At 44.1% G+C, this 24,959-nt stretch overlaps 1 protein-coding gene across 2 annotated transcripts in view; it reads right to left on the bottom strand.

Annotated features, from left to right (window-relative positions):
- The window catches only part of Kpc2 (Kip1 ubiquitination-promoting complex subunit 2), a 50,061-nt gene extending 43,032 nt beyond the window's left edge, over positions 1-7,029 (bottom strand). Inside the window, exons 1-5 of one of the 2 annotated variants that reach the window (XM_055062921.2) lie at positions 6,602-7,029; positions 6,371-6,432; positions 6,189-6,296; positions 5,943-6,045; positions 3,450-3,558 (exon numbers count right to left, since the gene is read on the bottom strand). In XM_055062921.2, the coding sequence (XP_054918896.1) occupies positions 3,450-3,558; positions 5,943-6,045; positions 6,189-6,296; positions 6,371-6,432; positions 6,602-6,857 (638 nt within the window). In that variant the 5' untranslated portion in view covers positions 6,858-7,029. The remainder of the gene's footprint in view (positions 1-3,449; positions 3,559-5,942; positions 6,046-6,188; positions 6,297-6,370; positions 6,433-6,601) is intronic. The other variant, XM_050194687.2, reaches the window with a different exon arrangement.
- Between the last annotated feature and the right edge of the window lie 17,930 nt (positions 7,030-24,959).

Below are 24,959 nucleotides of genomic sequence, written 5' to 3'. Positions count from 1 at the left end.
GAAGGAGCAACCCAAGGAGTTTTATGAGACAAGAATCATGTAACTCGTTAGTCAGTGGGACAAATGTCTAAATGATCATGAGACTACCTTTAAATAAAGTATCCCGTTTGTCATATATTCGCATTGGTTCACTTTCATTTGACTCGCCCTCACATATTTTGCAGAACTCCTGCTTTTTATATGTGCTCTCTGTTGCGACTATAATTTCAGTGCAATTACTCGCAATACACGACCAGTGACAGCTGCGCCTGCACAATACATTTGAACAAATGACAGCGTCATTGAGATTTTTCCCTGGTTGTTGCATATGTACGAGAATGTAAACAAGGTTCTTGACTGACAAAGTTTCATTAACATATTCGTCCTCAACTTGTTCCTTACAGGGCCTTTACATTTTCCATGTAAGCGGCATGCACTGCTTTGCTGGTTTCAAACTGATATAGTTCTAAAGTTCGTGCGATACTTCCTTTACTTATTAAATAGACAAAGAACATGGAAGCATTGATATCAGTTATTTCGGGCACAATTTTTGGGACGTAAAAGTATGGTATTTTATGAAAAAATACATATTTTACTTGTCTTGACAGTGCGTAACGTTCAAGAATTCGTTTGCAGCAGCTTTGGCAATGTCAATGCAGTTATTATTCATGTATTTGACTCTTCGTAAAATTCTATAAGGAGGAGGTCAAGCTGCAACGTGAGCCTCCCCCCCCACCGGACGAAATTTCTGGCTACGCCACTGGTGTGTTGGTAATTTATACTATGAATATGACAGTGCAAACAGGAATACAAGGATGAATGAGACAAGATTAAGTATAAAAAGAAAAGCTCCATGGAATTCATATACACCAAATCAATACATGATAGGCACAGTCTGACCCACAAGCACCACACGAACGTGTTTCAGTCTCTCTTAACAGTTCACGCACAAAAAAATGAACTAATAACTTAGTTGACAAGATGCAACCTAGGAGTGTTTATTAAAGCAATGAAACATTTTCAAAGGAAAGAAGACCAAGTGCGGGGTCGACTTGATGGCCTCATGATGTTGGGTGGCTGTCTTTGGCATTCTTCGGCAGTGGAGTGGACTAGGCCGGCCTCAAGGCTGTTTGCCTAAAACTACAGTGAGCCTTTGAACTAATTTCCCAATCACTTCCTCATCTAGTTCTCCTCATCTCCTTGCCATTCTTTTTTTCTAGCTGTTTGACTGTTTTTTTTTTTTGCCAGTCATTTTATGACGATGAGCTACAAAGTTGAATTTGTGTAAGTCATATGCATCTCAATAAATTCTAATTTGCACATGATGCCAAGTCAGGACTATAGTGTGACTAAATTATGCTGCATGTGGAGGCCACAACACCTGCCATTTTCCACAGGAGTGTAAGATGTACATGCACTGGCTTAGGTAATGATAGAGGTGATGCAATCCTGATTTTCTTTCAATAGGTTTTGCAAAAGTCATCAGGAGTGCATCAAGACATCACCTGGCGAGAGGCAAACACTGTTGAACACAAAGGTCTACCCATCTCTAAATAAACACTATTTTAAAAAATGGGAAGTGACAGTTGAACATCCTTATGGGTCCCGTTGTCGCAATGAAAGTGCAGGGTTCAGAACCACACCTCAAGTACGAAATTGACGGCATAAAGATCTTGCATACTACATATCTGGCATATATCAGTAAGTCAAGGTAAGCATAAAGGCAGTAGGTTTAATATGCAATGATATGAGCAGAAGGCAGGTTATATAAGTAATCTTTATTTTGCAACTAATCAAATGTATACTGAAATTAGCAATTCCTTTTTTTAACATATATTAACCTATTAAGCTCAGTGAGTATAAGCAAAGAGCAGGCAAAGAGCATCAATTAGTTTAATTAGTTGTTAGTTAGTTAGCTGTTAGTTAAAACAGCGAGCATACGCTTTATGTTCGACATGGTTTCGGGTACAATGAAAACTTCTGAGCTTCTCCTATGCCACGATGAACTACTTTAACTCTTTCGTTACCATGCCTACAGAAATCAATCAATTCGATCAACACTTTTTCTACTCAGTGTTATACATTTCTGTTGAAATTCTTTGACAAGCAACATCATGCACCTTCTGAAATGATGACTAAGCTTGAGCTATCTATCAGATTTGACAATTCTTGGCAGAGTGCGGAGTCTGGAAAAATAAAACTTCGACTGGAGGTATCATCGAGATTATCCTCCGGGGCTTCTAGCACTTTGTCAGTAAGAAGACTCAAAGTTTGTGCTTCTGCCGATTTTACAAGACAATTTTTAAATGACAGCATAAGCGAAGACACAGAAGCTTCTTTTGGGTTGTCATTTTTCTGATCTAGACATATAGGCTGTTTTAATGATGTCTCAAACAACGGTAGATTCTCATGAGTGCGTGTTATTTTGATAATTGTGCTTGAGTAACCTCAAGGGCAACATTATTGTACCCTTGATGGGCTGTTTTTTTTTATCAGCGCTTTGAAAATGTATGCTCAAATTATTATGAGCAATCCTTCCCGCCGTGTACGATTTTCATCCATACAAGAGCATGCAGTAGATTACAGACCGACCTTCAACCGAGCTTGACTAGCTGCCTACGCGCTTACATTTTGAACACCGCCTGTTCAAGTGCCCTTATTCATTACTGTACAATATTGCACAGCAGTCCACATGACTGTGCAGTACTATACAGGAACTGAACAATGCATGTGGAGGCTCCAGCACCAGCTGAAGGCACACTAGACCACCTTACTTGTCCAGAAAAGCTGCTCGAATGCAATTATCAAGTATGAGGAGGCTTCTACATGCTCCCTGACCTGAAAACCATTGCTTGGCGAGCCTAAAGAATGCAGTAAAACATGAACCAGGTGCCTGCTGAAATGAGTAAACACAAGTGCTCCCTGTAAAATAGGAACTTCCCCATTTTCACATTTGCAAAGCTACCGCTTTCCCACACTGCATGGGCATCACTATGGCTAGTATTCATGCCAATAAATCTTCGTATTTTTTTTTCACATGATCTGACGTGATCATGTGATCTCACACGATCTAGGAACCAGGTGCATATCTTGTACATTTCAGATTTTTTTTTTTACTCTCAGTACTAAAAATAGCAAATTATTACTTTCATTTATGTTCCTTGAGGTGCTTCCTTGAAGTTTCACAAAAATTCTCAAAAGTTGTGTGAGCAATTATTACTGCTATACAGTCACTTAAAACGCCAGTGATCAGGCTATAATATTATGTATCATAGTGTACATTGCGACTACTACGTCTTCAAATAAAATGTTAAAACATAAAAGCATGAAAATAAGCATATTTCTTATGGTAACGAAAGAGCTAAGGCCATTCAATGGAACCTACCACAAACATGTAAGCATGGTGTATTTTGCAAAAGCATGCTTACAGCTTCTCATACCACAGCAAGTTACAGCCTAGCCACACTTACTTGTTTTCTCTCAATGCTTGAATTGCTTGTTGCTCCTCAAATCCCATCTCCAACAGCTTTTTCAATGCTGCTTCATCAATTTCAGGTTCCCGGTTCTCCATAAGCTTGCCTTGGGTAAAATCACAATGTCCCAAGTTAAACACAGCTGCAAAATTTTCTGCAAGTAGTTTACACACAACACAAATATCATGCAATAAAGAATTTCAAGTAAGCCTTACACTGTGATCTACGCCTGATATTTCTTTTTTTGAATATAACAGATGCACTGTTTTCATGCATCAACCATGGTGAAAGACTCCAATTGGCCATTAACTTGGCGACTCTATAGCATTACTGAAAAGAAGTGAAGGTAGTTCAAGATTGTCACAAGACAACAGACTAGTTGTAAGATAAAGTAAATCCACTTCAGTTATATGATCCCAAACAAGTTTCTTTTTTGCATTGTAAGCAACAATGGGGCTGTTGGCACACTTACTACATGTGCTTTCACAAACCTGTGCATGCATGCAATGTCTACTTACTGCAAATTCAGCTCACTTAATCTATAAACACTCAAAACAGACACATCAACAGGCACCACAGCATGTCTAGGGCATGCTTCTCTCATCATGGGTGCTGATAAGGGGCACTCTGAACAGCTGTTACAGGTTATCTGAAAATCTGTTTTGACTGAGAACATAGTTATTTTTCACTTGAAAATTGCAAGAAAAAAGTAAATTGAATGACACACACAATGAAACAAATGTATATGGTGGTTAATTGCTCATATTAAAGTTACTCATGAGAGTGCCTTTCTTTTTCTTGTCTCAAAAGATCAAAGCAGTGAACTTCGCTTAAACTTAACTTGATGGTAAATAAAATGTAAATCTTGTAATCTAGCTTTGTTTCAACGCCATTGGAGAATTAATATGAGCAGAGTTCAAAAAATGGTTACGATTATGCTCTGCGATTATGCTCTGCTTTAAGTTCACAGCTTCTTTTGTAGAATATGAGTGTATGTATGAGGATTACTTCAAGAATTCTGCAGTATCACTGTGTTCAATATAAAGCAGTAAAGCTCCATCTCACACATGGCCCAACACAATAACATGTGCAGCATCATTGCTGATACACAGTTACTTAGTGTGGCTGCTCTGCACATCAAGACACGACACCAAATGCTCAAGCTAATAAGCTGAGCAGTGTGAATGCCGCAGAGCAGTCATTGATGTCACAGTGGTGCAAGTGCCAGGTTGATCATATTTTCTTGATCCTCCATCATTACCACCTCACGTGGTTGTTGCGCTGTAGCTGTCTCACATCCTGTATAACAGCCAGTGAAGGCCATGCTAGCTTGTAGTTCAGTTCCGTTAACCGAAGTTTGCAAAAAGAAAAGTTTAGATTAAGTGAAGAACAGTATCATCATGCTTTTATGTGGTCAACCAAAGTTCATACTCTCATTCCATTTAAGCGAGTTTTTGTTTATCTGGAGTCCACTTAAATTATGCCAATTACATTTTTCTCCCATACATTTCAGCTCCCTTGGTGTTTGAACTGTGACTTACACAAACAAATACTACTCAAGAGCTAGAAGGCATTAAGGAAATGAAAATTCAAATTTCGTCAGAAGGCTGTCTGGTTTTTGAAAAACAACAACACACAACACACAAAACACACGACACACAGCAGTCTGGCACATCCCTTACTCACAAACCTACTATGGTAGCCAAGTGATTTGCCACTCACAATGCACCTGTAGTTTACTGCAGCACATAGTAGCTAGCTCCAGGCTGAACTTGTGACATCTTGTGGTAGCTACTGTGTTTGGGATCCATTAGTGAAGAATGCAAAGTTTGTGCATGTACGGCTTTCTACAGAGGAGCACGCTAGAGACTTTGCCGTTTGCAAGTAGTGGCAGAGCTTGGAAAGGAAATGCACTGAGCAACCACCGGCAACTTGTGCACCTCTGCTTTCATAAAATCATGTATATATACCAAATACATGTACCAAATGCATGCTTCTGGTGCTGTTGCACAAATGATCTCAAACCCAGCATATACCACAAAAAATCTGGAGCTGGCCACTAATCATTCCAAATAAATGGGATTTGGATCTGTGCAGTTGCTAATATGAACCACATGGAGTTACATATCTCACAAAGCTATTTTCTGATACGTAATTCTCACAACTGTACGTGTATTTGCACATTGGTGACAAATTAAACTGTTGCAGCTCTATGACATGCTACTGTAAAACCTAGGATTGCATATGATAGAAATAAGTCTTAGATCTCGTACAAAATTGCAGAAATGTTTCAAAAGAGTCATGCACTTCCTTTCTCTTCCTGTCTTTTGGCTTTAAAGCTTTATCCTTGACAAAGAGAAATAACAACTGCCTGTGCTAAAAACTGCTGCCTCATTATGACGCCAGATGGTAAGAGACTTATAGACCCCGCTTATATACCAAGGTGCTGTAACAACGAACATATATAGAGAAGAAGCACAGCAAACTCACCCTGCAAATTCTTGAAGATGTTTTCAATGTCTGGATGATGACGAAGCAGTTTCTCGGACAACTCCACAAGAGAAACCAATATCCTTCGCAGCTCAGTGTGAAACTGCAACAGGTCCAGAAGGAAGGCAAACCGTGCAGAAACGTCGCAAAGCATTTAGAGCGCCGATAAGAGTTTGCAGTGGTAAGCAATAACACACGGTGTATGGTCACTGCTATATTGCAAGCACGAAGAAAGTTTGCTCTTACATCAGGAACTAGCGGCACACCCATGGCAGGTTTGTCGAAATTCTTGCGTTCGACATTCGCCGTCGCTAAATCGATGGAAGCTTTGTCCGGAACTGCTTGCTTCTGACCCTGTTACGGCAGTTTTGCACAGGCACAAGAATAAAACGATGTACACAAAGTGACGAAACGAGAAAACATATTACCTCAGTTGACTTGTTCGCATTTAAAGAAAACGTGGAACTACGTTTCAGGAGCAGCAGCTCATCTGCGCAAAGAACAAATTAGGTTATAAATGAACTCGTGAGATGTATTAACAGATACTGCGTTATACTGTGTTAAGGACAGCACAGCAGCACACAACGTATATTTCAGAATGAAAGCGCACACTTTTCATGAAATTTTCGATGTCCAAGCAGTCATTTTGGTAGACTCACCTCCATCGCGGATCTTTTCCTCTCTGACAGAACTTTGATCACACAGCGGTCTTGCTTGGGAAACGGATACTAGTTTGTAGAAATCGGAAAGCTTTATGCAGTCCAGCGGGTTGCAGAAATGACTGAGAGACATTTGCTTCAGCTTTTCAACAGTGTACTCGGGCAAAATCTCAACAGTCCACTCAACACCAGAGCTACTCATTACGCTGATCTTCATTTCGCACGCACCACTGAGCCTTGTGCTTAAGTATAACATATCTCAAAACTAGCAAGACAAACGCACTTAGAAGAATTCTGGACGCAGCTTTTCATGCGATTGCGGGTGCATTTTCGAAGCAACTAAATAAGAACTAGGCAAAAATTAACATCAGCTGTTTGCGACGCACACGCCTTAGCAGCCGAAGACGTGCGAAGCACTGTGACGCCACCTACGGGCAATTTCGAAACCAAGAAAGTGGTTATGTTGTGCTGCAAACTGTATTTATTTCCTTCGCTTCCTTATTTACTTGAAAGGTATATGTGCGGCAAACCAAATATGCTTATTTCCCAAATTCAATGAAGTTCTCTTTAGCGCGGTAATTTTACCCTGCGGCGGACTCTTAAGAGGAAGCTTTAGCTCGGTCCCAACTCCGACGCGGCCTATTCAAATACATGTAAACGCAAAAACGTTTTTCTGAGATAACACCTGGACCGATTTTAATGAAATTTGTTGCATTTAAGAGATAAAGTTAAATTCTAGTGACTGTTGGAAGCGGAATTTCGATTCCGGCCCTGAATTTCGGTAAAACAATTTTCAAATATTCGACAGTTTGAAAAAAGTAGAAGCACGAAGTTTACAAATTCATAGCTCTGAATCGAGAACAAATATCGCGGTTCTATAAACGGAATCCATTAGATCATTTTAAAGCGGACAAATTCTATATGTCATTTTACATCTTACGTAAATTCGTTACGTTGGTTACAAGGGTTCTGCAAAAGCTGTATTTCCATATTACTAATTTTTTTTACATTCATGTGTAACATATCAATTTGGTCCGCTTTAGATGTACTATTAGATTCAAATCACAGAATCGTATTATCATTTTTCGTTGTTGAGGTACAGAGTTGTAAACTTGATAGCTTCGTTTTTTCAAAATTTTCGATTTTTGCGTATTGTTAACAAAAAATTGACGACCTAACTCGAAAATTCGGAACCAACAGCCACCAGATTTTAAGTTTTTCTTTTAAATGCAACAAACTTCGTCAAAATTGGCGCAGTGGTTGCCGGGAAAAACGAATTCTCATTTTACATGTATTCAGATAGGAGCACCCGAGCTAAAGCTTCCTCTTAAGAACGCTTGCAACCCTTGTGGCTTACACACCCTTAAGCAAAATTACACCCTTTTGCCACACAACGATAATCGTCATCTGTCTTGTCCGCATTTCCTTTCTTTAACGCGGCGAGCCCGGTACTTCCCAGTAACGAACGGCATGCGCGTTATCAGCATGACATAGCATTCCCGACAGGAAAGTGGCGGGCGCGGCGTTTTCAAGAAAGGAAACGCAAGTAATTAAGGGAGATGACGATTATCGTTGTGTGCAGAGATACACCTCAAAGGGTGTAACCAAAGTGTAACTTTGCCTAATAACACTCTTAGAAAAATTTACACTCTTTGGGGCTTGTCCCACAACAATAATCGTCATCTGTCTTGCCCGCGTTTCCTTTAACCCTGCGAGCCCGGTACTTCCCAGTCACGAACGGCATGCGCATTAGAAGTGTGACGCAGCATTCTCGACAGGAAAGTAGCGAGCGCCGAGTTTAAAGAAAGGAAACGCAAGCAAGGCAGATGACGGTTAAAACGGTGCGCTCGTTACTTTCCTGACGGGAATGCTATGTCATGCTGATAACGCGCATGCCGTTCGTTACTGGAAAGTACCGGGCTCGCCGCGTTAGAGAAAGGAAATGCGGATAAGACAGATGACGATTATATTTGTGTGGCAAATATACACCCCAAAGGATGCAACTGTTTTAAGAGTGAAGAGTGTACACTCTTACACTCTACACTCTTAGAAAAATTTACACCCTATGGGGCTTATCTTGTCCCACAACGATAATCGTCATCTGTCTTGCCCGCGTTTCCTTTCTTTAACGCGGCGAGCCCGGTACTTCCCAGTCACGAACGGCATGCGCGTTATCAGTGTGACGCAGAATTCTCGACAGCAAAGTAGCGAGCGCCGAGTTTTCAAGAAAGGAAACGCAAGCAAGGCAGATGATTATTGTTGTGGGACAAATATACAAAAAAGCTGGTACAATAAGTTCGCTCGTGGCTGGTTGGCCCCCGTCGTCGTTGTTCTGTCGATTATTGTTCTGACGAGTATACCTTGCAAAATTTAGGAACACATCATATCATCAGCAATAATGAAGTACCTCAGTCAGCAGAACTTTTTTTTTGGAAACCAACACGGATTCTTGCGTGGCCGTTCCTGCGAGTCACAGTTATTTGAACTCGTGGCCGACTTACACGATGCGATACACCATTTAATGAGAATTGGTGCCGTATTCATCGACTTTGCAAAAGCGTTCGACAAAGTTGCTCACAATCGTCTTATATTTAAACTTGGAAATCTAAACATAAACAGCAATGTATTGAACTGGATTGTTAACTTTTTAACTAACAGACAGCAGTTCGTGTCTGCCAATGAATTTTGCTCCACACTAACCGATGTAAAGTCTGGTGTGCCTCAAGGTTCGGTGCTCGGGCCGATCCTCTTCCTTATTTACGTTAATGACATAAGCAGCAGCCTCATTTCTACAATTAGGCTATTTCGGACGACTGTGTTATTTACAGAAAGATTACTGACCCTCATGACACTAATGCTTTGCAATCTGATCTTGACGAAATCGCTAAGTGGTGCGAACAATGGCATATGGAAATAAACGTTTCGAAAACGAAACTTGTAACATTTACGACGGCTAGCGTCACTGAACCCATCTTTTATTCTATCGGTAACGTGGCCATTGAAAAAGTTCCTGCAATCAAATACCTAGGTGTCCACATTTATTCTGATTTGACATGGCACAAACACATTGAATATATAACCACCAAAGCATCCAAAACCTTCGGATTCATTAGGCGTAACTTGTACTTTGCAAATCAGGCGACCAAACTCTTAGCATACACAACTTTAGTCAGATGACAACTAGAATATGCCGGTTTCATCTGGAACCCGCATCAAGCTTATCTTGCCGATAAACTGGAATCACTTCAAAATAAGGCCTCTAGGTTTATCACAAGGAAATACGCTCGCTAATCCAGTCTCACAGATATTAAATAATCTCTATAAATTTAAGCTCACTTGAAAAGCGAAGACTTTTCACCCTGCTATGTCACTTTCACAAGCTCTATCACAAACCTTCGCCGTTCACAGAATCTCATATCAAACCTACACATCGCATTTTCCCCGATTAGACCACTGCCTCAAAGTGCAACCCAAGATAGCTAACACCAAACTTATGCGTCATTTGTCATTGTTCCTTGCCATTTATCATTGGAATAAACTACCTGCAGAAATCGTTCCCGAAAATAATTACGACGCATTTGTGAACAAACTGAAGTGCTTACTCTGTGCTGTTCCTTAATAGATTATTATCAGAAAGTATCCTTTTTTACATCGTCTTGAGCATTGTGGTCCACGTGTGAGCGTGTTCTCAAACATTTCTTTTATCCAGATATGTTCCCTGTTTTCCTGAGCGCATGTTTGTTTATGCTTTTCTGATTTTTCACTGTGTTTTTTTTAACCCCCTATGTAATGCCCGCACACTCTAGAAACAGTTGCACCCTTTGGGGTGTATATTTGCCACACAACAATAATCGTCGTCTCCTCGAATCCGTTGGATGCGGTCACCAGGAAATCATGGAGCACAACGTGACCCTATCACCCATGGTCCGAGATACGTTCAAGGTAGATCCCATGCCACGTAACGTCCACCCTCAATACAATGTAGGGCGCCGGGTAGCCAGGGCTCGTTCCCTCTTAAAAGCGGCTGCGGCCACTCCGAATCTGGCATGTTTCGTTGACGCCGCCCAGTACGAGCGCTCTGATCACTATGCCGAAGTTTCGGTTGGCTCCAATGGCACTCTCATTAACTCACCATCCGTGCGGAAGGTTTCTGCAACAGTAGCCGAGCAGGTTGCTATAGCTATAGCACTGAAGGACCCTCTACGTCGAAATATCTTTACAGACTCCAGGTCTGCAGCCCGAGCTTTCGCCTCCGGCTCGATCTCAAAGGAGGCGGCGGCCATCCTCGGCAGCGACGGGGCTGCTGGTTTCCATAGCATCAAATGGTTCCCGGCCCATATGGGAATCAATGTGCACTCTGAGGTTGTTAACGCCAATGAGTTGGCCCATGACTGTGCGCGAGGTCTTACACACAGCGGCGGTTCAGGTGGACTCACGGGCGGCGACTTAGGACTGTACAGGGATTCGCTTCTCACCTTCCATGAAATCTTGGCACATTATCAACTTGCTCGGCGGGCCTTTCCGCTACCACACCCTAAACTTAGAAGACCACAATCGTCGGCCTTTCGCATGCTTCAAACGGGGTCATTCCCCTCCAGGGGCCGATTCAGTCACTTCGCGCCTAATATAGAGCCCCACTGTCCAGACTATGGGGAGGCGTACTGCTCCTTATCCCACATGCTCTGGCAATGCCCTGCGTTACGCAGCTCATCGCTAATCACTATAACCGACTGGGAGGCAGCCCTTAAGAGCGGCGACCTCTCAGAGCAACTACGGGCTGTCCAGAGGGCCTGCGACAGGGCGGAGGACCACGATCTTCCGACCCCGACGTGGGTGCGGCCCGCGACGGCTATGGGGACTCCCTGAAAAGGGTGGTACCCTAACGCCGGTTCCTCAGGACCATTAATAAAGTTCTTTGTCTGTCTGTCTTGTCCGCATTTCCTTTCTTTAACGCGGTGAGCCCGGTACTTTCCAGTAACGAACGGCATGCGCGTTATCAGCATGACATAGCATTCCCGACTGGAAAGTAACGAGCGCAGCGTTTTCAAGAAAGGAAATGCGGGCAAGACAAATGACGATTATTGTTGTGTGGCAAATATACACTCCAAAGGGTGTAAACTTTCTTAGATTGTAAAGGGCCCTTAGGGTATGTGAATAAAAAGAAAGATAGACGAGCCAAGCCAACTCATCGAAAACGAAGACGAAGGCAGCGCCACTTTTCTATTCACTACAAACGAAGGCCTGTTTGCACGTTGTAAGTAAGAAAAAAACTTAGAACAGAAGAAAGTGTGCTGCATTTCAATACTACTAAAAAGATTAGGAACCGCGTACGCTAGTAGAAGGTCACGTGATAGGCCTCTTATGCACCTTCATGTTTTTACCGCGTGGGGTACCAAAGGTCATTTTTCGCGACTTTTAGTGAAGAAGTAAAAATCTAAATTCACATTCAATGAGAAAAACACGCCTCGTTTTAGCAGCTATAACAATAGGCAGTCTTTCCATCAGCGGGGTTATCTCGATTCATGTTCTGAGCGGTTGCCTGTCCCTTTAAGGTACGCGATAGTTCTTTCATGTATCGATAATGCAGATACTGATACACGTCTTGCCAGAAGTATCATGATACAGATACTAGTTATCCAAAGAGTATCTAAGATAGTATCTAAGATTCATGTATCTTCGATACTGCCCAGCAGTCTCTACAGAACTCCTCGTCAAGCAGGCCTACAGGCGCGTGGGGGCCCGCGGGGTCGCTGCAACACTGCATCGGATCCCTGGTCACCAGGGCATCTAGGGAAATGAGGGAATATAGTATCTCATTGTACCATATCATAATCATCCGCCACCTACCTTTCCCTGTATTTCCCACTTCCCCATTCCCCAGTGAGGAGTAGCAGGCTAGAGACACGCTGTCCAGGCCGACCTCTCCTCCTTTCTCTCCATTAAAATCTACTCCTCCTCCTCTGCTGCCTCGACTATATTTTCTTCCTTTCATGATAGGCGAGTGAACAACAGTTTTTGTGCGAACAGTACTGCGAATTTTAGCTCGAAATTTGAGTGTTGTTGAAGACAATGAAGACATAAACTGCCCTAGCATGCAAAAAATGGCCAATCCCCCATCGTGGGTAGGAGCCACACGTGCCACAGGCTACAACAACAACAACAACAACAACAACAACAACAACAAAAATGGTCTACCAAAATAAGCCCATGTTCACTAGTCAGCACTGAGCATGCGTAAATAAGCTCTCCTCGGAACGTATTTCTTCCACGGATTTCTTCCCGACACTATTTTAATTTGCTAAACACAGCGAAAAACGAAAAATGCAGCCTCTTGCAATATGCGCATACAAGCCAAGAGAAGGGCAGAAGGAAGACTGTCCTTAGAACCGCAAGTAGTCAGTAGTGTCAGTAGTGCCGTCCAGTGCCAGGGGGTGCCAAACTGGGCACCCTGCCCCTACACCCCCCCCCCCCCCCCCACACACACACACAAAAGAAAGAAATCGAGAAATCAGTGTTAGTGGCCTTGAGCCAACCATCTGTTCAACTTGAGCAACCACCTATTCGATTTCCCTCTTCAGCCATCATCATCTAAAGGTATACCCGCCGCGGTTGCTTAGTGGCTTTGGCGTTGCGCCTCACCCGAAGTTGAATAAGGCGCAAGCCGTTTCGCGTAGAGTTCTGATGACCAGCACGTATCCGTGTCTGTCCGTTCTGCACGAGGCTTACCCGGACGTGTATCGCGACGACGCCTGCCCCTCGTGCGGGCAGACCTCCACTCTAGCGCACATGCTCTGGGAGTGCGGGTCGACATAGCCCAAGTTCATCAAGGAGGAGTGGGACTCGCTTCTGCGTAGCCCCGCTCTAGAAAAGCAAATCCTGGCTGTCCGGCGCGCCCGCGACAGGGCCGGTGGGCTAGACCTGCCGGTCCCGACGTGGGACTAGCCGGGTGCGCGACGAGTTCGCGTCCTCGCCGGACCTGCAATAAAGTTTCTTCATTCACTCACTCACTAAGCACAAGGTCGCGGGATCAAAGCCCGGCCACGGCGGTCACATATCGATGGGGGCGAAATGCAAAAACACCCGTGTACTTAGATTTAGGTGCACGTTAAAGAATCCCAGAACTTCACCTGCAATATATATATATATATATATATATATATATATATATATATATATATATATATATATATATATATATATATATATATATATATATATATATATATTATTACGAGCTCATCGAGAGATGCTCAAGAGATGAGCCGCCGCGAGAACGACGATGAAGTGGGTCTGTGCCCTTGGCGCGAGCGAGTGTCAGCCTGGCTGTCTGGCCCCAGTGTAAATAGCCTGTAAATAGCCTCTTTCGTCTGTCTTTCCACACGTAACATTCTGGTGGTGGAGGTTAGCGATCCTCGTCCTCGCCACGGAACTCCGAAGTGGTCGGTACATCGAGCTTGACACTATGCCTCCCGGTCACGAGACCGGCTCTGCAACGGCTTCGGCTTGTCAGACTGCTCCAATCGTCACGGTTGCCCAACATCGCGACCCTGGTGTGTTCTCTGGCCTGGAGGGACAGGACGTTGACGAATGGATCAAGCTCTATGAACACGCCAATGCTAACAACAGGTGGGACCCAACGATTATGCTCGCCAATGTCATCTTTTATCTCGGCGGCACCCCACGCGTGTGGCACCAAACGCATGACGACGAGATAACCAGTTGAGACAGTTTCAAAGAAAAGCTGTGGGAACTGTTCGGCGACCCCATTGGGCGCAAGGTGGCCGCGAGAAAGGCTCTTGCGTCTCGTGTTAAGTCATCTACAGAGCCGTGCGTTTCCTACATCCTCGACGTCTTGGCTCTATACCGCAAAGGTGACGATAATATGTCCGAGGCAGATAAAGTGGCACATGTGCTAAAAGGCATCGCCGACGACGCTTTCGATTTGCGTGTTTTCGGCAACCTCTCGACTATCGACGCCATCATAAAAGAATGCCGTCGCCTTGAATAAGCTAAGAGCCGCCGTATCTCACACCACATTACGCGGCTACCCAACACTGCTGCTACGTTGACATGTGAGGGTCGACCGCGTTAGACCACCACCTATGACGACGTCACCCGTATTGTTCGCCGCGAACTCGAGGCCGCCTGTTCGCCAGCTTTCTCCACGACGCCTCCCGACCCGCCAGCAACAACCATTGCGATGATTCAGGCCGTTTGAGAACATGTGTCTGAAGTCCGTGTGTTCCACGTCTCAACCCAGCGTTTCCCAGTTCTCTAGCGGCCCTCCTCGTCTCTGGCAGTCCTTTCCTGCCACATATCGCAACCCGTCCGAATGGCGTACCCCTGATGACAGGCCGATATGCTTCCACTGCTTTCGCATCGGCCACGTCGCTCGTCACTGCCACAATCGATGGCCACCACCTTCTCGGACATACGCCGCAATACGGACGAAATCGAGTTCATGAACCCACATATTAATAGCGTAGGCGTTTTATAAACTGTGCAATATTTTCAACACTTCCTTCCATGCCAGTTTATGTGGCATATTTTTTCTGTTCAGAAATGTGTGCAGCGAATCTATTTGCATGGTCGACTACGGGCTTGTGGGACCGGTCACTTGCACTTGATGCTGAGTCTTTTACGTGTATCCATAAACTGCAGATATGCATATCAGATCCCTACGAGCATTTTCAAAATTCAATTATTTTAGACACGAGACACATATATGCAGTACTGACATAATCTCAAGTACCACTAAGCAGCTGGGACACATTTTTGTTGAGTATACTCGCAGATAAAATAGTACATGTGGACAGCTCCAGCTCATTTTCCTTAAATCAGTTTTCTTAAATCAGTATTTAAAAAATTAAGTACTGATTTAAGGAAAATGAGCTGACTTGTGGATTCGCCAGTACGATTCCGGTGCGCTGGTTCGCCTGTCCAGCAATTTCCTACTGAAGGGAAACCTGCAAATAAAAACACCACTCCACATGTAAAAAAAAAAAAAATGCTCTACTGTGACGCTTCTCAAACGATTGTGATGCATTACAGGAGCTGTCTACTCGCGTGATGTTCTGAACAAGAAGATACATTCGTTTACTTACATGTGAAGGTATATGCCAGAGCACTTCGGGGCTTCGGTGGCACAAAAGGCACGAATCTGCCATAGCGTCAGATGTTGACGCGCGATCGCATGTCAAACCTAAACTGTGTGAAACTACTACGCATTCAAAAAACGGAGATTCGAAACCAAAATTCGTGTCATCCTTTATTGCATGGATGTGTACATCATGATTTACATAAGACACGCACTTAGCAAGCGCTTTCCGTAAACTTAATATCAACGCATCACCTTCATAAAGCCATCAGGTATGCGTTCTTAAATGACAAGGCATAAGGTGACCTGTACTTGTTTTCACCTATTTCAATAGTAATTGCGCTGGCCACACTGACCAGTAGCAACAGGGCGGCGCCCTAGAGGTTCCCGCTTTTTCGGGCCAGTTTTTCCTCTAGAGTTGGTTATACTAACTCTGTGGCATCGGCGGAACACCTGTGGCTCGGTGCTACTAGTGGCGCATGCGCAGTAGTGACTAGGGAGTGAGGGAGAGAGATAAATATCCGCGGCGAGGCACGCATTGTGACGTCATGTGCCTCCTCGGAGCACCGCCACGGCGAAATCGCAAGTTCGCGGCCAGTAAAGCTTTCGCTTTAAAAGGCAAAACCGATGCGTTCAAGAAAGTAAATATGTAGATGAATGGACAACTGGCCACAGGTGGGATTCGATCCCTCGTCTTCGCATTACGCTTGCGATGTTCTACCAATTGAGCTACCGCGGCGCCGTTTTCCCATCCACTCTTTTGGGTACTTATGTTTTACTACAAGAACTAACCTTGGGAGTGTTAGCCAGCACCACCACTCACAAACCTTGGCGGTGGATGTGGAACATCCTTTCTGCCGCAGGCGTCACGAGTGACGTACTCGTGGGGCCTGCGGCAGAAAGGATATTCCTTTCGCATTCAAATCACGTAAGGATTCTTAAGTGACTGTCAATTTTTTAGTGAGCTAGAAGTTGTAAGCATTTAACGAACCGCTCTTTTTTCCTTATCCTTAGCTGCTGTACTGTTGAGCCTGTTTATAACTAAAACAAATATAACGAATTATTGCCCATATCGAATAGCAAAAAAAAAAAAAGGGACCCCACGCGCTGTGGGAATCAGTTTATGCGATCGGCGTTTGCAACTAATGCCGTTTTGTTTAGCGACGCATGCGCCCGCACGCTTTGCCATTATCTTAAATAGCTTTATTCGATGTCGTCCTGGTGTGGACGTTGGAAAGTACATGATACATCGATGAGCAACAATCTATTTAAACATAGCTCACTGGTGTGTCCCCTTGATTGCTTTGCTGAAACACTTGCCGATTGACTGCAAGGCAGGGCCGACTGAGTCGCGAGCCAAGAGTCATCGGCGGCGCCACTTCGTCAGCATCATCTTCGCTTGCTCGCACAGGCGCCGATATACGATAAGTACTTACCCAATAAATAAGTAAAGTTAGCGCACCCGATTTGCTTGCATACTCGAGTTCAAACAGCTTGCCAAGGCATGCCAGTTTACCAAGACTCCTAATAACATCAGTTTCGGCACATCCGCCCTGAATATGCGTCACAATATACATTGGCGTCTCGTATAGTATATTGCTTCGGGAGGCTTGAGCAGCGCCTATGAGGCAAATACGCATAACGATTATGCATTTCGCCAAACAATTTGGACACGACTATCTTCAAACGGTGACAGCTTTAGGATCCATGGTAAATAGCCATCTCATTGACATATCAAGGAGGACAAAAGAAGGTCAGAAGGACCCCTGTAGGCCATATAAGTCCCCTCGCCCTCTTACCCCCACCCCCTCTATTACGACAAACCAGAACATTTGCTGCAAAATAAGGGCCGTTTTCATGCCAAGGTCATTGCTCATCAGCCATCATTCTTGTCTGCGTTAAAAGCTAATAAACTGAAAAGGGCAAGTCATGTTAGAAGTGGCTTTACTTAGTGGCACATTTATGCTTCGTCACATCTTTGCTTTCTATCAGTGGTGTTAAAAGTGGGAGGGGGAGGTGACGCACCGTCACGCACGTGTGACCGGGTGGCGCCGCTTCTTGTGTTCCCTCCCGCTGATGGGTGGACGGAACCCTTTTTTGATTCATAGCGTATACATTATTTCATTTCATTACCTTAAAGACCCGGGAAGGGTGTTACAAGGGGCATACAACTCCAAAGACAAAATGCAAATATGTGGCGAAGGAAAAAATAGGCAAGTAGGATGACGCGCTGAGCCGACCACACTTACCGGGTGCTGTTAAAACTATTGAGACGACCCTGCTGTTTGTTATTTGCACTATACCTCAGGTAAGTTAACGAAAAATAAATAAAATTGCGGCGCGCTACATGGTCTCTTGCTTTTCTTTGGCCTTCCTTTGTAGACATTTGTTTACTGGTGTTCTTTCGATAAAAGATTAGCGCTTGAAACACTGGCGGAAGTGAAGACCTACAGGGCGTCCATGGCTAACTTTAGCCAGAGTTTTAAAATATGCGAATGCCACGTAGCTGGACAGAACCAAGGTAATGTTGTTTTCCGTCGCTTGGAGATACTCGGATTATTTTTAATTCCGCCTAATTAAATAATAAAGCTTAATTAATTAATCGACTTCTCGAATATTATAATTCGACGATAAGTGTAAATTAAAAAAAATTGTACAGCGACCTGAAAAACTCCCGATACAGCTTTCTCTTGCTCAATACGCGCTACGTCAAAGTCTTTTTCCGAGCGTGAACGGAGCCCGCAAATGCACGCAAAGTGCCTCGAGTGGCCAGTCGCGCGGCAATTCTTGCGTGCATTTGCAGGCTTCTTTCACGCTCGGAAAAAGACTTTGATGTAGCGCGTATTGAGCAGGAAAAAGCTGTATCGGGAGTTTTTCAGGTCGCTGTACAATTTTTTTCATTTACACTTTTCGTCGAATTATAATATTAATTAATTAATACTATTTATCTCATTAGACGGAATGAAAAGTAATAATTTGAGTATCTCCAAGGCGACGGCAAACAACATTACATTGGTTCTGTCCAGCTACGTGGCATCTGCATATTTTTAAACTCTGGCTAAGCTTAGCTGGGACACCCTGCATAATAAAGCATGAAAACGCACTTACATAAGGTTAAGGGCCGGTAATGACGGACATCGTCATTTGTGTGTTTCTAGATTCGCAAAGACACGCTGCTTTGATAGTTCAGCACAATGCGTTGGCGGGCTAGTTGGTGCGAGTTCATGAATACTCTGTTTAGCGCAAAACAACAGACACAAGAAAGACGACAGGACAAGGCGCTTTGTTCTCGTTCTAGATGCTCGCGAAACTGAATAGCTAAAAACGAGTATTTAAACTAGTTTTTAATACACTATTTCACACATTTGTACAAGCAGCAGCAGCATATATATGCACAGCGTTTAAGCTATATCGTGCCAAGCCTTGAAATAAATTAGGTTTGCACTATACGCGAATCCAAGTACTTCATTATTGTTGATAATCATCTTGAGCAACTCAAAGTACTTTTTGGACAAGGACTTTCGGACAAGCGCCTTGTCCTGTCGTCTTTCTTGTGTCTGTTGTTTTGCGCTAAACAAAGTATTCATGGACGCTGCTTTGACTTTGATGTTATTTCTTTTACATCGTACATTGCGTATAGCACTGACGATTCTACGGGCAATGGCGTTTCTTGACATGATTCAATGTTCATTTGCTGAGAGCGCAGCCTGCAGTGACTCTGGGTGCCCGTGGACAGAGGCATTGATTTGCGTATTATAGCTATAGTTTGAGGATTGGGCCAGTCGCTATTTACTTTCAAGAACGTTATTATAATGTGCACAGAGCAATTCAGGGACATACAGGAATTCGCTGCCGCGATTGTGAATGTACGCCGAAATTCGGTAGCTGTGAAGTGCTGAAAAAGCACCGATCACAACTTACGCGAGAGTTTACTGAAGCTGACTTCATACTAAGCGCTGGCAGCACGTTTGTTAGCGCCCCTTCTTTGTGCCGATCTTCACAGGAGGAAAAATTTCTTGATCAGTTCAGCCGTGCACAAAAGATTTGCACGTGTTCTATGACTAATGATGGTACTGTTCTCTCTCGATGTGACGTTTCGCGACGTGTTTTGACGATGTTGTCTGATGCTTTCTTGCGGTTATATAATTCGTGCAATCTGCTAATAAAGCAGTTGGAAGTTACTTCTTTTGACCGCCTCGGCTGTTTATTCCCTTCTTTGTTGCGCTGTGTCATATTGAAAACGTGGTGTAACGTTCCACTGTGTGAATCTCGATAACTTAGTATCAGGCACACAAACGCGCATATACGCGCACAGGCACTGACAATGTGCCAGAACTATACTAGAACTACTACTAGACAACTACCAGAACTACTACGTCAGGCACTGACAATGCGTATTCACTCAGATAAAGCCGTTAACTCGCTTAGCACGGCGGCATTCAGAAGCGAAAGTATGTAACCCCTATTGCTCGAAGATAGACGAAAATAACCATAGGTTGAAGTTCAAACCACGATGTGCGTTCGCATCCCCCCCTAACCCCAGGCCACAGACCTTAGGCAGCCCTAATTACTGGCTGCTGTTTGTTCTGGACATGTAGTATATTGCTGTAATCGTTCTTATTATTTTTTCTTTTTTTTTTACGGCGGAGTGAACTAGGCTGAAATAAACTTGACCACAAATTTTGACCACAACTCTGACTGATTTATTTTGTGTGCCTCCCTCAATGGGGGCACAATTCGCTCGGCTTACCCTCCCCTCCTCCTCCGGGTGGCGCCACCACCTGGGTCGCCCCTCCCCCCCTTCGGGAATGTGGGAACGCTGCACTTCTGCCCGGTGCTCAACATTAATCCTGAGCTCTCCATTGCGGCGTCTCTCAAGGCACCAGAGTTGCTTCGGAACATTGAACCCCATAAATCACTTTCATATGTATTAACGATAGGTGAAGGCCGGGTTACATATTATAAAGGTCAGCTATTTCATTTTCCTTACGGGGCCTTTCGCAGTGGCATATTGCAGTACTGCATAAAGACACTCGGACAACGAAGCCAAAAGAAATAAAAACAATTACTGCCTAGCCCAAAACCAACTTTTGACTATCGCAACGTTCAGTGTTCTTTTTTACCTAATATAACAATTATATGAATCCATGTAGTTATTGCATGAGAGCCACCAGTAGGTTCGACTTTTCAATGCGTCTGAAATATCCTTAGCACCCGACGGCACCTATTCTGAAAGCTTACCAAACCAGTTTTTTTCCCCTCCGGTATAAGCGGAGTAATTGGTACGCTGAATGGCAGTTGCCCCATGCACCCCGCTCCTCTTCATCATAAATTCTAACCATACAGTGTGCTCCTGATGTAATCTACTAACGTGGAGCACGTACAATAGAAATGCGCACTTTGTTTCACTTAATTTATTCGACGTTCTCTTTGGTAATAAACTGAGATCGAAAAGCCAAGGCCGACGTGGGCTTGATGGATTTACATACTCGTTCTAGATGCTCGCGAAACTGAATAGCTAAAAACGAGTATTTAAACTAGTTTTCAATACTCTACTTCACTCATTTGTACAAGCAGCAGCAGCATATGCACAGCGTTTAAGCTATATCGTGTCAAGCCTTAATATAAATTAGGTTTGCACAATACGCGAATCCAAGTACTTCATTATTGTTGATAATCACCTTGAGCAACTCAAAGTACTTTTACTGTCAGGTTATGTCATTAATTAACAAACTTAATTATCCACTTTATAAATATTGATTTAAACGCAAAAACTTCAATAGAGAAGTTGCAGAACCGTATTGAGAAACATCCAATTGATTTCTTTCCAATAAGATAGCTTTTGCATTCTTATTTCTTCAGGGCTTCAAAAAGAGCGTGCGAAATCTGAGAGAGAGATTGAAATATATAAAAACGAATGAAAGGGCAGGGAGGTCAGTCCAGACGCACGTTCAATTTGCTACCCTACGCAGGGGGAAAGTGGTTAAGGGGTGAAAAGAAAGAGAGGAGAGAAAACACCGAGGGTAACACTTGGTTCGGAGATGCACAACGGAATTAAACTCGCTCAATGAGGACTGTCAACATCAAGAACAGCAGTAAGGCACGTACGCTTTCTCGGCTTGTGACGCATGTGGCCATGGTTGAAATACTTTTGTGGAAGAGAATGATGTTGAATACAGGTGATCAAGCGTGTGGGAAGTAGAAGGCGCTGGTCGTCATAGTGGGGACGGATGCACAGGAAATGTTCGATAAACTCCACACAACTACAACAGTGACACGAAAGTGTCTTACTCAATGGGGAACGAATCGTTCTTTGTGTATGCCACACGCTGCCACAATCGACGCAATGATGTTTCGTCGCCGCGGCAGAGGCAATGTGGGAGTTGTAGCTTCGTGGATGGGTCGAGAATTTGTAGGTGACAGTTAAAGAGACGGGGGGAGTTCCAACCAGCTAGAGTGTCATTATGAACCAGTGATCCCAGTTTGTTTGCAGCGTCCGTTCTAGACTGTCCGAAGTTTCCGGGCAGTGTCGTGGGCGAACTGAGTGGCATTGTCAGGTCATTGGGAACGATGTGGCTATGAGCCGGCAACCACTGAAAAACGCTGTTGCGGCCCTTTTAGAGCGATAGCTCCAGGTACGAACCCAGAAAGCGCCTGGTTCCATAAATCTGACTTTCAAGCTCAGCTAAGGTCAACCTGGGACTTAGCCTGCCACTACCGGCGGTTGCTGCGTACTCCGCGTGGGCGCCCATGTCTTGAAAACGATGTGCGATGTGTACAGAGTGCGCCGAGTGCTGGTAGCTTCGTATGCGCTGTGCTGTCGACGCTCAGTTCGCGTTGAAAAGAGACGCAGCATGAAGGTCCATTCGCTCGCGGCTGCTGGCGCGCCGAGCAGCGTCCGTGTCCTTTCCCAGAGCAAGAAAAACCGTGCTATCGCTCGACAAACTTGGTTTAACCGCGTTCAACCATGGCGATTTTTTTTTTGAGAACGCGAGGATGAGTCTGCCGGATCTCGGACACTAACCTAGTCGCTTGCGCGCAGCGACATTAGGGCCCTCAAACGTACTCCGAATGCATGATCAGTGCACGCAGACAGGATGCATGGATATGCTATAAGCAAAGGAGACGGATGAAAGACAACGGTCCGGGCTTCCACTTTTGTCAAGATAATTTCACTGCTGAGGCGATAGAGCGAATGGATCCATGGGATACGGCGATAAACAGCGCATAAAAATTCGTGAAGGCCTGTTTTCTTTTTCTCCTGTTGACAGGCTGCGTGGACGAGGAGGTTATGGCGGCCGTAGGCGATGCATCTGAGACGACGGTCGTGGCCGTGTAGCGTCGCAACCGTAATCTTCGCTTGCGGCCTATTCATTATTTTCTCAGTGCGGGCTGCATTGGGGGGGGGGGGGGATCATTCGTCCGAAGTACGGTGGTTCGAATAATGTTTGAAGGCACTAATGTCGTTGTGCGCAAGCGCTAGACCTACGGTTTCTGTATTTTTCTTTTTCATGTGCTTTCTATGACGCCCAGGAAAAATTAAACCACAACAGCTACCTTCATGAAAAGAAATCCGTTGAATATTTCCCGATACACTGTAAAACATATAATTTGAAAGTTTCGCGCTTAACTCATTACTTTACATTTTGGTCAACTATATTTTTCTAGCTAATGATTTATCCTCACAGAAAAAATGCTTTGCTTTGCTCCAGAGGTCAATCGACAATACAGAGTTGAGTGCACATTCATAGTGCGTTATCTAGTTTTTTTTTAAAGGTTTGGCACACTTGTGCTTAAATACCCTGTATAGTACAAGATAGAGGAATAGATATAGAGCTACATGGCAAGCTTAATGGTATGAAGTTAAAACAATTTTAACATATAGCATTAAGAACATCGAATATGTAAGAATAAGAAAATTACCTGGTGCATGAAATGGAATAATTAGACAAAGCACTCGTGCTTTTACGAGCTAAGCGCATGAATCATGCACAAATTTAAGGAAAATCTAATGCACCGAAAACAGCAGGAAGCTGATACGAAACAGTTTAACGTCCGTGATTCGCCCTGCAATGCAGAAGGCCCTATAGCAATGTCTCGCGCGTCTCCTTTTGTGGGAAAAGCGTAGTCTGCGCCTGCTCCCGGATCCAGACTTCGTTTATTACCTCCGACTTCGCTCTGGTTGCCGTGTTCAGATTGCGCCAGTTGCGAAAGCTAGAGCAACAGACGTGTCCACGCAACATTTCCTCCCTTATGTAACCATTGGTAGAAATTAAGGCAACGAAAATGAGAGCTTTGATTGAAAAAATTAAATTGTGGACCTTAACGTCCAGAAACTGCACAGTGGGTTGAATGAGGAACGCCGCAGGCGAGGGGGCTCCGGATTAATCGGGACCACCACCTGGGGACCTTTAACGTGCACCTAATTCACGGTACACAATCGTTTTCGCATTTCGCCCCCATCGAAATACCTCAGTCATAATCGATCACCAATGTGTCCACTTCTCTATGCGCCCCCACCGACAAAAAAAAAAGAAATACCAGAAGACCCTACGTTTAAGGAAATATGAGTGATACGCCCTCTTACAATTACTCCATGCTCTTCAGTTCCCAGCAGCAAAGGAGCACCTGACCAACCGGACAGGCCGCCACTGGAAACTGAACCTGGCAAGGTCCAACACATGAACCCTCTCGAGTGAAGCTAGCTTAGCAGGACTCTTTGAGGAATTATCAAACATTGCTTGCGATATTATTGGCCTTAGTTAGGTTAGAAGAATTGGTGAGGCTTATACAGTGGCTACTATCGGCCACGTCTTGTGCCGCAGAGGTCGTACAGATAAGAGAGAATACGGGGTAGGATTCCTAATCCATAAGGACACAGCGGGCAGTATTGATGAATTCTACAGTCTTAATGAGAGGGTAGCAGTCGTCGTAATAAAGCTGAGATATAGAATGAGATATAGATTAAATGTAGTACAAGCCTACACTCCAACCTCCAATCATGTCGATGAATAAATATAACAGTTTCATGAAAATGTTGAATTAGCAATGAGAAAGGTGCAAACTCAGCATACTGTAGTCATGGGCGTTTTCAATGGCAAAGTTGGGAAAAAGCAGGCTGGCGAACAAGGACTTGGCAACTACGGCATCAATTCTAGGGACACTAGAGGAGAGAGGCTGATAGAATTCGCGGAAAGGAATAGACTCCAAAGAATCAGTACCTCCTTCAGGAAAAGCAAGCGGAGTAACAGGAAGTGGACC

This window comes from Dermacentor andersoni, chromosome 1 (assembly GCF_023375885.2).
Source record: "Dermacentor andersoni chromosome 1, qqDerAnde1_hic_scaffold, whole genome shotgun sequence".
NCBI classification, from domain to species: Eukaryota; Metazoa; Arthropoda; class Arachnida; order Ixodida; family Ixodidae; genus Dermacentor; species Dermacentor andersoni.
The sequence above is the reverse complement of the archived record's forward strand: the minus strand, read 5'-3'. Positions and strand labels throughout refer to the sequence as shown.